This window comes from Heptranchias perlo, chromosome 32, assembly GCF_035084215.1.
Source record: "Heptranchias perlo isolate sHepPer1 chromosome 32, sHepPer1.hap1, whole genome shotgun sequence".
NCBI classification, from domain to species: domain Eukaryota; kingdom Metazoa; phylum Chordata; class Chondrichthyes; order Hexanchiformes; family Hexanchidae; genus Heptranchias; species Heptranchias perlo.
The window spans coordinates 16,780,110-16,793,775 of NC_090356.1; the positions used below are offsets into that span (position 1 = coordinate 16,780,110).

General features: G+C 44.0%; 1 protein-coding gene across 1 annotated transcript in view; it reads right to left on the reverse strand.

Moving 5' to 3' along the window:
• Nucleotides 1-12,352, reverse strand: part of sdf4 (stromal cell derived factor 4) — a 64,935-nt gene extending 52,583 nt beyond the window's left edge. The window contains exon 1 of the mRNA XM_067970483.1: nucleotides 11,728-12,352. Coding sequence (XP_067826584.1) covers nucleotides 11,728-12,038 — 311 coding nt within the window. The 5' untranslated portion in view covers nucleotides 12,039-12,352. The remainder of the gene's footprint in view (nucleotides 1-11,727) is intronic.
• Between the last annotated feature and the right edge of the window lie 1,314 nt (nucleotides 12,353-13,666).

Consider the following 13,666-nt stretch of genomic DNA (forward strand, 5'->3'; position numbering starts at 1 on the left):
GGTTAAAAGTGGATTCTGCAAAATTTAGATCTAGTACAACTCTGCCCCCTAGTGGAGAACACTAATGAAAGAAGGAACTTGCATTTACATAGCACCTTTCACCTCCCCAGGACGTCCCAAGCCCTTCACAGCCAATGAAGTACTTTTTTTGTTGAAATGTACACACACACACACAGCAGCCAATTTGCTCACAGCAAGTTCCCACAAACAGCAACGAGATAAATAACAAGTTAATCTGTTTTTAGTGGTATTGGTTGAGGGACAAACATTGTCCAGGACACTGGGAGAGCTCCCCAGCTCCTCTTCAAATAGTACCATGGAATCTTTTATACCCATCTGAGAGGGCAGGCATCTCAGTTTAATGTCTCACCTGGAAAATAACACCTCTAACAGTGCAGCACTCCCTCCGTACTGCACTAGGGGGTCAGCATGGATTATGAGCTCAAGTCTCCTGAGTGGGGCTTGAACTGACAACCTTCTAACTGAGTAGCAAGAGTCCTACCATTAAGCCACGGCACGGCTGAAGCTGCTTCAACTGTAAAAGGCGAAGAAAAATATTTTCTAGCTATATACACACATATTTATATTACTTTAATATACAAATGGAGCACACTTTTTTTAAAACATAGAATTTTATAGCACAGAAACAGGCCATTCAACCCAACTGGTCCATGCCGGCATTAATGCTCCACATAAGCCTCTTCCCACCTTACTTCATCTAACCCAATCAAACTCCTGACGTAGGCCCTCCCCAACTATCCAGACGTCTGAAGGCAGCTCACATATTTTATTGAATGAAACAGCTGACAAATGTACAACTTACATTTATACAATGTCTTTACCTTAGTAAAACGTCTCAAGGTGCCTCACAGGAGCGTAATCAGACAAAAAATTTGACACCGAGCCAAAGAAGGAGATATTAGGACAGGTGACCAAAAGCTTGGTCAAAGAGGTCAAAGGGTCTTAGGAGGAGAGAGAAGTGGAGAGGCAGAGGGGTTTAGGGAGAGAATTCCATTATTTTAATACATGGAATACTTTCCATTTCAGGCACCCATCCAACACTTCTAAGCCAGATATTATACAGCTAGTAAAAGCTCCTCCACTCTGCCTCACCATGTCCTTCAGCTACAAATCTCAAAACGCACCTCTTTCCTCCTCCCCCACCCCCTGCCCCCTCCCTCCACATTTTCCACACCAATGAATCTTTGGCCTCTCTAAGTGATATTGCCAATTATTGCCAAATCAGGGGTAGTTTTGCACTGGAGGCCCATGCCCCCTAGGAACTGGACTGAACTGCCCAAGCTGAGAAGGCTTTCATCTTATTCATCTGGATTCGAACTCAGAGATGAAAGACCATCGTCAAACCCACTGCGAAACTCTGTCTCCCTGCAGATGGATTTTAATAGATTAGATTAATGTAAGTTTACGCATATTGGAAAAGGAAACATGAAAAGTGGATATGGGAGGAGACTCCAACTCTTTGTAGGAGCATAAATAAGATGTCCTCAATTGTTGGGCGCCTTACCATTTGATAAAAGCCTTAGATTTGTTTCATTAGGTTTCAGCCCCCCAACCCTCTCATAACTCACTGGTGACAATGGCGATATCTCACGGATGTACAGTGAGGCATTAAACAGAAATATGATAAGAGTTATGAAGTGTTTTTTTGGCCATTGAAATGAAAAATCTACATCACTCTGAAAAGTTAATAGTTTTGATATGTTCACAAATATAACCCTGTGGCAGGGGCTAAGTTACTTTGTATCAGCACGTGGTGAAACCAGTTTGTAACTCTCTGGTGCCAGCTGGAATGCACTGTCTCTACATTCTGCACAGCATGATAGACATCATTTGAATTTGGTTCTAGAATTTCCCACAGAACATTTTCTTAAAATATATTTTATGAGTTACATTCCAGAGGAAATGTATACATTTCCCAGCTACAGGTACAGAGCTTAAACTGGCCAAACTCACATCATCTTATAGGAATGCAAGAAAAAGGGAAAAATTAATACGTGCTTATCTTAACCCACACCCATGGAAAAAACTCCATCATTACCAGCTGGATTTTCCACAACGCAACATGCAGATTCTTTTGCTTCCCTTATGCATGTGGAATTTTATCTAGCAGCTTGTTTTAAGGTGGTCCTTAAAACCTACCTCTCTGCGACCAAGCTTTTGGTCACCTGTCCTAATATCTCTACGTGGCTCGGTGTCAAACTGTAGTCTGATATCACTCCTGTGAAGCACCTTGAAATGTTTTATTAGGGTGAAAAGGCCCTATATAAATGCAAGTTGTTGTTGCTGTACAATCCTCAATATAACATACTTGGGGGGTGGACTTGTGCAGTGTTCCCCCTGATTGTCAGTCATCGAAGTTATTGCAACATAACAGAGCCGGGTGAGGTACACTCAAGCCAGGCAACATAATGAGAAGTGGTTACCTGCCTAACTGTATTAGGAAGTTACAAACGTGATCCTCATGTCTTGCCGTGATCACACTGAACAACAATAATATTTTAATATACGTATTTGTAAAGTAAAGATAGTTTGGGTAATTGAACTAATTCTTGTAACCAAGGTGACCTGTTGGAATCTACACACTTCCAACAGGTCACCTTGGTTACAAGGGTATATGTATGTGAAACTGAAAATCATTCAAAACAATACTGGCATTGTTAGAAACATGAACAACTGTAGAAAGGATCTAATATGGTGGCTATAGCAGAAATGTGGCTTAGTTTTGGACAGAACTGGAGACTTAATATTCCTGGTTATAACATTTTTTTGGAGAAAAAGGGGAGGCAGTGGCTAAAAATGAATAAAGGATTCTTTCACAGCGCTAGAATGTAAGGATGTTCGAGGGGATTCTGCTAAGGCAGAATCCCTATGGATATAAAGAATAGGAAGGGGAATGATACAATTCTCAGTGTGCATCACAAGTGGAGATGAAATAGAGGGACAGAATGGCACAGAGAGTTCAGAGAGATATGCAAGAATGAAAGGGAAATAATATGCCGTGAATAACTATCTTAAGATAGACTGGGATAAAGGTAACTTATGTGGTCAAAGTGGGGAAGCTTTTTAAAATGCATCGAAGACAGTTTCTTAGATCAGTATGTTTATAGTTCAACAAGGAAAGAGGCATTGCTTGATTTAGTTCTGGGAAATGAAATGGGCAAATATGTGAGTAAAGCAATTGAGAAATTGTGACCATAACATAGTTAGGTTCAATGTGAAAATAGAAAAGGAAAATGAACAATAAGGGTGTCAAATGGCAAAAGGCAAAGTTCAAACAAATCAAAAGGGATCAGAGCACTGTGCAGAAAAAAAGTTAACAAACTGCAGGCAGGGAATCTTTAAATCTAAGATGATAGAGTATAAAATAGATATATTCCTGTAAGGTGAGAAAGGGGCACACCAAAAACTAGTGTTCTGTGAATAAAGAGAAACTAAAACTGTACAGAAGTTTAAAGGGGAGGAGTATGATCAAACAAGGGCCAGCAATACTAAAGAAAATCATGAGGAATATGGAATCTTTCCAAAAGGGAGATTAGAAGGAATAAAAGGAGAATATGAAAAAAGCTATCATAATATAAAAAGGAAACAGCAAGGGCTTGTATAAGCATATAAAAAGTAAAAGAAAAGTTAGAGAGCGAGTTTGAGTACTCAGAGACAAAGGGGAAATCTAATTGTGGAGGATGAAGATATGGCAGAGATATTAAAGTAATGCATTTCTACAAATGATGGTGGGAATGAGAATCTTGGTGTACTAGAGGAGGATTAAAGTAAGAAAGACTTGCATTTATATAGCGCCTTTCATGATCTCAGGTTGCCTCAAATGCTCTACAGCCGATGAAGTGCACTTGAAGTATAGTCACTGTTGTAATGTGGGAAACGTGGCAGCCAATTTGTGACACGCAAGGTCCCACAAACATCAATGGAAGAAACGGCCAGATCATCTGTTTTAGGTGTTGGTAGAGGGATAAATGTTGGTCAGGACACTGGAAGAACTCCCCTGCTCTTCTTCGAATAGTGCTATGGGATCTTTTACTTCCACCTGAGAGGGCAGGCGGGGCCATGGTTTAATGTCTCATCTGAAAGACAGCACCTCTGACAGTGCAGCACTCCCTCACTGGAGTGCCAGCCTAGATTATGTGCTCAAGTCTCTGGAGTAGGGATTGAACCAACAACCTTCTGACTCAGAGGTGAGAGTGCTATCACTGGATTTTGAACCATTGTTAGAGAAAACCATAGAAAAGGAATTGGTTCTGAAAGAATTAGCAGAACGTAGTTTGGTTAGGACATCAGGCCCTGACAGCATGCACCGCTGTTGAAAGAAGTCAGAGAGGCAATAGAGTCTCTAAACATAGTCAATCCTCCCCAGATACGCAAATTTTACCAGGGGACTGGAGGTTAGCTAATGTAATACTGTACCTCTGTCCAAGGGGGGCAGGGGATCACAGATAAACTGGGTAACTATAGTTCAGTTAGTCTGTCAGTTCCGTACAAATTCCATAACTCAAGATCAAAATAGTAAACATTTAGAAATGTATGGGTTAATCAAGATCAGCCAGTATGGATTTGGTAAAGGCAAGACAAATTTTGAAGAAGTGGATAGAGGGAAGGGCAGTAGATATTGTGTATGTGAATTTGCAGAAGGCACTTGCTAAGAGGAGGCTTGTTGCAAACTTTCAGGTACAAGAGGAAATGTAGCAGCATGGAGGGAAAATTGATCAATAGACAGGAAACAGAGTTAGAGTTACTTGGTGTTGCTTGGATTGGAGAAAGTTGGAAATGTTGGACCCCAGAGGTCAGCGTTCTATATAAAATGTATTGATGATTTGGATTTGGGCATAGGGTGCAGAGCATTGAAATTCACTGGTAACACCAAAGTAGGGGGTTTAACAAACAGCAAAAAGCACTGTGGAAAACCTCAACAGGGTATTGGCAGATTAATGGAATGGGAAGCCAATGCAATTTAAGGTGGGGGAAGTGAAGTAATACATTTTGGGAGGAGAGTAGAGAATAAGAGTATACACTCAATGGAAACATTGAATAGTGTAGAGGAGCAGGGAGGCCTGGGGGTGAAAATATACAATTCCTTGAAAGTACAAGTATACGTAGATAAAGCCATAAAAAGGCCAACAGAATTTGGGATTTTATATTTTAAAAATATCAGGCAGGGTCAGAGGGTGCATCTTTGTGACAGGTGAGAGTCCCATCACACCAAAGGCCTGTCTGGATGGCACAATAATGGAAAATCTAAGCCATAGGGCGCGATTTTACAATGGTGGCGGGTTGGCAGCGGGGGTGGGGGTGAAGGTGCGCATGGCAAACCTGCATGAACAAAACTTACCGTTTCCGACACGATCGCACGGTGATTGCTGATGATTAATGTCCTCTCTGGGTTTTGTGCCCGGCAGCCAGCCTGTCTGACAGGCGGGCTGCTGTCAGGAGCTGCAATGCAGGGGGAGGCGGCAAGAAAGAGAGCAAGACGTCATCCGGCGCTGGAACAGAAGACGGGGGCGGTGGGGGGCCTGAGGGAATGGAAGACCGGGGGGGGGTGGGGAGATCGGGGGGATGGGGTGAAGAGTGGGACATTGGTGCGGGAGACATCAGAGCAGGGTGCAAAGGTAGGTTCATTTAGTCTTTTCACTTCCTTCCATGGTTTCTTTAATTTAATTTATTTAGTTTCTGGTTCCCTGATTCACCAGGCCTGATTCAAAGGCGGTGGGCAAGTCGCCCAGCTAAGTTAAAAATCATTCTAATGACTTACTCTGTCACGGGTAAAGTGCCTTATGTACCTCAATGAGGTACACTTGGCTCTTTAACTGTCATCCCGCTGGCTTTAATTGCCCGCAATTGCCTCCTAAAATCACTCCCATTGTGTCAGATATAAGGGAGCGGCTTAGACCTGCTAACAATGCACCAGTGTAGTGACTGAAGTACCCAAGGCCATTGGCCTTCATCGAAAAATGTATGGAACCATGAACTATGGGCCCTGTAACACCAGTAAAAATCTCAGATTCCCATGTAATAGAAACAGATTGTAACATTTAATCTCTATAAACCAGGAGCCCTAACACTACCTGACCATGCAGCATTAATAGCTGCCTGCCTTGTGCAAGCACTAGTTTAAATTTCTAGTTTGAACCAACAGGAACATAGGAACAGGAGGAGGCCAATCAGCCCCTCGACCCTGTTCCGCCATTCAAATAGATCATGATCGATCTGTACCTCAACTCCATTTACCAGCCTTTTGAGGAGAGAATTCCAAATTTCCACCACCCTGTGTGAAAGAGTGCTTCCCAATTTCACTCCTAAATGGCTTAGCGCTAATTTTAAGATTGTGCCCCCTTGTTCTGGATTCCTCCCATGATGATCAGGTCAGAGGCTGGGTATTCTCAGCAAGTGACTCACCTCCTGACTCCCCAAAGCCTTTCCACCATCTACAAGGCACAAGTCAGGTGTATGATGGAATACTCTCCACTTCCCTGGATGAGTGCAACTCAAGAAGCTCGACACCATCCAGGACAAAGCAGCCCACTTGATTGGTACCCCATCCACCACCCTAAACATTCACCCCCTTCAGCACCGGCGCACCGTGTCTGCAGTGTGCACCATCCACAGGATGCACTGCAGCAATTTGCCAAGGCTTCTTCGACAGCACCTCCCAAACCCACGACCTCTATCATCTAGAAGGACAAGGGCAGCAGGTACATGGGAACAACATCACCTCACTTTCCAGTCAGAGTCACGACTTGGAAATATATCGCCATTCCTTCGTCGTTGCTGTGTCAAAATCCTGGAACTCCCTACCTAACAGCACTGTGGGAGAACCATCACCACACGGACTGCAGCGGTTCAAGAAGGCGGCTCACCACCACCTTCTCAAGGGCAATAAATGCTGGCCTCACCAGCAACGCCCACATCGCATGGACGAATAAAAAAAAAAATTATTCTACGTTTTTTTACTCATTTCATAGACTTGCTTACATATTTCTTCCTCCTTGTGGTCTGTAAAATACCCCGATTAGCGTGACCGATCCCTTCATCTCAATCCATATGGATTCTTTTTCTCTCTCAATGTTAGTTATGTCCCTTGTTTCAACTGCCATTATGTTATCACTAATTAGTACAGCCACCCCAACCCCCTTCTTCCTTCCCTATTCTTTCTAAATATATTATATTCTGCAATATTTAACTGCCAGTCCCAGTCTTTATGTAGCCATGTTTCAGTTATCTCTACTACATCCGGCTCCTCACTACAAATTATTGCCTCGAGTTCCCACGTTTTGTTTTGGATCTGCACACATTGCTGTACAGGCAATTTAATATTTGTTTTTAATAACTGTTCCACTCACTTTATTTTTAAGTCATTTTATACTTATGTTCTATAACTGTATCTGTTCCCTGACTATTTATGATACCCTTATTCCTTACCTTGGTCTGACCTTTACTCTCATCTCCCATTTCTTTTATCTTCAGGCTTATGTTATTTTCACCAGATCCCTGCCCCCGTCTTACTAGTTTAAAGTCTTATCCACAGCCCTATTTATCCTTTCTGCTCTGGTTCCATTCTGGTTCAGGTGGACCCTGTCCCAGCAGTACAGCTCCTTCCTGTCCCAGTACTGGTGCCAGTGTCCCATGAAATGGAACCCTTCCTTCCCACACCAGTCTTTCAGCCACGCATTCACCTTCCTGATCTGTTTATCCCTATGCCAATTAACATGTGGCTCTGGTAGCAATCCTTAGATGAGGTCCTGTTTTTTTTTAAATTTAGTTCCTAGCTTCTGATATTCCCTTAGCAGGATCTCCTCCCTTTTCTTCCCTAAGTCATTGGTCCCGACATGGACCATGACAACTGGATCTTGCTCCTCCCTTTCCAAGTTCCTCTCCAGTTGCTCCGAGATATCTTTTACCCTTGCACCAGGTAGGCAACACACCCACCTGGATTCTCGGTCGGGACTGCAGAGGATGCTATCTATCCGCCTACTTATCGAATCCCTTTGGATTACAACCTTTCTATTCTGCCCCTTCCCCACGGTACCATGGTCGGCATTCTGGTCATCCTCCCTGCAGCCTTCATCCTTATCCTCACAGGTAGCAAGTACATTGTACCTGTTGGATAGGACCAGTGTCTGAGGGACCTCCTTCTCTACCTCCACTAGGTTTCTTCTACCCTGCTGACTGACAATCACACACTCTGCTTCCTGCACCTGTACTCTCCTCCAAGGTGTGACTGTACTCTGGAGAAAACTATCCAGATATTCCTCCCCCAAGTTACGTGTCGGAGTGTCTCTAACTTGCACCCCAGCTCAAATGACTCGGAGCTGGAGTGACTCAAGGCAGAGCCATTTCCTGCAAATGGGGCAATCCGGGACAGTCTCATCATCCACAAACTGCCATATGCTGCAGTCCTGACACACTGTTCGTATACCTACCTTGTGGTTTTTTTTGAGAGGGAGCAATGAATCGGAGGTAAAGCTGCAAATAAAAGACATGCGGGAACTTTTCCTCTGAAATCTGATTATTGGGAAGTGATCTGCTATTTGCTTTAAAGATTCAAAGCTATAACATTCCTGCTTGAGCAAGTATGTTCTCCTGTTACGAACATATGGTAAAAGGGTCAGGACTATCTTCTCAGAATAAATTTACATTAAAAGAGAGACGAGTAACCAGGATAAAGCCAGCAGTCTGTGGGAAGTGGTTTCCATTAGTCTTTCAACTAAATTGTATTTGCATAGGCAGGATGTGATCTTTTGCATGCCAGACTGGGATGTGTGTTCTCTGCAGCCATCAAGCTGCAAGGGATCAAAATTAAAGGGACCAGATACAACAACTTGCATTTATATAGCACCTTTAAACATAGTAAAACGTTACAGATGCTTTACAGGAGCATTATCAAACAAAATTTGACACTGAGCCACATGAGGAGATATTGGTACAGGTGAAAGGAGGAAGTTTTAAGGAGCGTCCTAAAGGAGGAAAAAGAGAGGCGGAGGTTTAGGGAGCGAATTCCAAAACTTAGGGCCTAAGCAGCTGAAGGCACAGCCGCCAATGGAGGGGCAAAGAAAATTGGGGATGCATAAGTGGCCAGGATTGGAGGAACACAGAGTTTTCTCATAGATATTAAATATGTAAGAAAACCCTCTTATGATTCGCATTGTGTCAAATTCCTATTCGTTACAAACGGATCCCAGCAGGAGCACAGAGCTGTATAGCACTCAGGAGGCAGTGTGAGCAGGTCAAGCCATCTGGAAATGTCGGGCACAGACACCTCAGATAAGATGAACTGACAGAGAAAGAATGGGAAAAAGAGCATAAGGAAAGACAACAGCACTGGCAGCAAAGCACAGGGGACAAAAAGGCAAGTTAGAAATACAGACACAGACAGACTCAGGGAGCTAAAACATTGGGAGCCGGAAGACAAGGTAAGGTGAAAAATGACTTGTGAGAACAAAATTTATTTAATCTGAAGAATGGGTTGAAATTGGATCAATGTTGGCCGGTCAAACTGATCATACTTTTGCCTGTGAGTTGGTTACTTGGCATCCATAGTATAAGAATGAAAAAAAGAGAAAAAAAACCATTTGTACCATTTGCAAAACCTAGTAAAAAGTTTAATGTGTGCACGTGTAAAAATGAAGGAGCTTGTGTTTGTTGAAACTCCTGAACAGTTTTACGCTCTGTGTAGGTTTCACAGCTACCAGAAGCAATGTCCGTGGGCCTGGCTAGGAACGGGCCCCAGGACGGGGGAGGGGCTGCACTCGAGAACCTGGGATAATTGTGTACAATGTTAAATTTATAAACAACTGCTGATATCAAACTATTTGGACTTCATTTTTGTGACTAAACGGTTCAATTAGTTTCTTTTTGCGAGGCTCTTTCCCCTCCCCCATTTGCTATTCTCATATACACTGCATACTAACTAAATTACTTCTATTCCCTATACATTGCATACTGACCAGATTAATTCTACTCTTCTCCAGACACTATATGTTAACAGATTACTCTTACTACTCTCCATACACTATGTGCTGACCAGATTATTTCTACTGTTCTCTATATAGACAAGATCACTTCTGCTCTCATATACTGACCAAATGACTTCTTTTATTCCATATTCCAGCCCCCTCCCGGCCGCTGACTCAGGCTGAAGCAGCCTGTTTGCAAGCTCGACATCCTATTCAACCCTGACAACGTACATTTACATAGCGCCTTTAACATATTAAAATGTCCCAAGGCGCTTCGTAGACGCGTAATCAGACAAAAATTGTCACCAAGATAAAGACGACGATATTAGGACAGCTGACCAAAAGCTTGGTCAAAGAGGTAGGTTTTAAGGAGTATACCAAGGATACAGCAAAGGAGCTGCCCACCTAGGATAACCTCAGTCATAGGCTGCTCAATTCCACCTCCGTAACATCGCTCACCTCTGCCCCTGTCTCAGTTCATCTGCCGCTAAAACTCTCCTCCATGCTTTTGTCACCTCCAGACTCAACTATTCCAATGCTCTTCTGATTGGCCTCCCATCTTCCACCCACCATAAACTTCAGCTCACTCAAAACTCTGCTATCCTACTCACCCATCACCCCTGTCCTCATGATGTACACTGGCTCCCAGTCCCCCAATGCCTTAAATTTAAAATTCTCATCCTCATGTTTAAATCCCATCATGGCTTTGCTCCTCCCTATCTCTGTAACCTCCTCCAGCCCTACAACCTCCCTCCAAACTCCCCATTCCTGTGACTGGGCTCTTGTACATGTCTTCCTCCCTTCACCCCACTATTGGCGGCTGTGACTTCAGTCACCTAGGCCCCACATTCTGGAATTTACTCCCTAAACCCTTCCATCTCTCCAACTCCTTTCCTTCTTTTAGACCCTCCTTAAACCCATCTCTTTGGCCAAGCTTTTAGTTATCCCTCATAATATCTCCTTCTTTGGCTTGACTTCCACTTTTTTGATTTCTCCTTTTGTGATGTTTTTCTACATTAAAGGCCCTATATAAAAAAAGTTATTGCTTTATATACTAACCAAACTATATGGACCAGAATATTTCTTACTAAACTTGCAGTGATACAGTGTAATTATTAATCACTTAGTGTAACGTCATCACAGACAGAACACAATGGCCATCAAGAGCTACAATGAGATTGTAGCAAAAGGGACAAAAATCCATCCATGGCCTTTGCCACTCCCTACTTCTGACCTCCTCCGAGATCTCTGCGCTACTCCAATTCCGGCCTCTTGTGCATCCCCGATTTTCATCACTCCACCATTGGCAGCCATGCCTCAGCTGCCAAGACCCTAAGTGCTGGAATGCCCTCCCTAAACCGCTCCACCTCTCCCTCTCCTCCTTTAAGACGCTCTTTAAAACCTACCACTTTAACCGAGCTTTTGGTCGTGGGTCCCATTATCTCACGTGACTCGTTTGTTTGATAACGCTCCTGTGAAGCGCATTGGGTCGTTTTACTACATTAAAGGCACTATATAAATGCAAGTTGTTATCATGACATTATACATATTGCTGGATATGACTCCCAAGTATGTCATTATCTACTGAGGTAGAATTAAGCACGCTGCACCAATACTGGATATTCAAATGCTTTGAATTTATTCAGAAGTTACTTTAATTTTAGGAGTTTGGGAATAGTCCAAACCCACAATCAGCACATCTGTAACTCACTCCAAATTCCCGTGGAACATCACAGTTATTACTCACTTGTCAAATATGTCAATGAGCTTTTTCCTGTTTTTCATGGGTTCCGAGTCCTCCTCAAACTCCTCCATCTCTTTGCCCAGGAAGACCTCTTGGTGAAAATCCTTGTTCAAGTTGCCGCCTTTCTCCAGCTTGAGCCCGTTCAGGTGGTTCGGGGGCTGGATCTCGTTCTCGTCCTTGCTGATCCCTGATTTTTCCTTCTTAACGGCCGAGTTATTGGTAGGTCGGCCGTACACATCAACCAGCAAAAAAACACAGAAGCAGCCCAGGTAAAGGCTGGCAATGCTGCACAGGACGGACTTCACCGAGATCATCTTCTGTGTGTAAGAGGGGCGACGGTGGAAGCAGCAAGAAACCAACAGGCTTGATGTCAATGTCCAGGACACTGGGTCGATTCCAAGTGTCAGTCACATCGCCCTCGGCTGATACATGAATTGTTTTTTCTCCTGGTACAAACTAGGGGTGGTTAAGGGGTTGCTAATTGTCCCCGCAGCCAAAGATTTTGTACACGTGGCTGTCCCAGATAATTCAGCCTTGTTACGTCGTAACCTGCAGGACGAGTCCTGATACAAAAGGACTGGGAACAGGAAGCGGACCCAAGCGATTAAAATAACGCGCACCTCGACTGCTGAGCAAGATCTGACTTTAGCGAGCGAGGAAGTGCCTGCAGTGGTCAGGTTCTCTCTGGCTCTCCCTAGCCTGGATGACTTGTCTTTCTTGCACTGTACATTTACCAACCTTGGGAGAGCTAACTGCTCTCAGCTGGGTTTTGTAGAGCTATCAACTGCTGGGACATGCTCAGAGTGAGATTCAGGGAGGACATTGGCTTACTGATCCGTTTAAACAGTAGCTGTGCCATATCCATCAACACAGGCTGAATTTTTAAACACATGTGAATGATTGTTACTTTTAAAAATACTCATTCCACGTGCTCAAATCCCTCCATAGCCTCGCCCCTCCCTAACTCTGTAACCTCCTTCAGCCTTCGGAGAACTCTAGCCTCTTGTGCTTCCTCCAACCCACCATTGGTAGCTGTGCCTTCAGCTGCCAAGTCCTAAGCTCTGGAATTCACTCCCTAAATCTCTCCACCTTTAAGATTCTCCTTAAAACCTGACTGTTTGACTCCTTCTTCGGTGTCAATTTTTTGTCTGATAACACTCCTGTGAAGTGCCTTGAGACATTTTACTATGTTAAAGGCACCATATAATTGTGAGTTATATTGAATGACGCTAGCAGATCACAAGATAATTAGGGATAAGGAAGACCATCCAGAGAGGTCCTAACGCCCGCCACCCCCACATGCACATCGTACTAAAGTTAGCTCAGAACCAACACTTCGAAAACACTCCCTGTGCTCAGACTCAATAAAGAAGAGTTTATTTTTATAGTGATTACGGCACTGGAGAAGACCATTTGGTGCTAGTGCCAGTGCTGGCACTCTCCTGTAACCCCACCACTGCTCCCCCAATCCTTTTATATTCCTCCTTTTCAAATATTTATTCCATTCCCTTTTAAATGATGTTCTAGTAGCCGCGTGGTGAAGCATCCCATGGTCTAATAGCCCTTTGATCAAGAACCTTCCATCTCCCTTCCCCCTTAGTCGTCTTCTAGCCAGAATCCTTGGTCTCCGTCCCCTTGTTCTCCATTCACCCACCAGTGGAAACAATCTTTCACCGTTTACCCATAGCAAGGTCCCCAGGTTTCACTTACTCCTTTACAGGCTGCTCCTCTCGCAGTGCCGCTCCCACTCACCACGTTGCTGAAGCTGCTGCTGCTCCCGGCTCTGCAGGAAATGCTGGCCCCCAAGCCCACCCCATTCTCCAGTCTATCTCCTGCCCCCCCCCCCCCCCCCCGTCCAAGCCCCAGTTCCACAGACCTCCCAGTTTGCCTCTCTCGCCTGATTCCCAAGCCTCTGCCCCGACTCCCTCACCAGTTCCAGTTC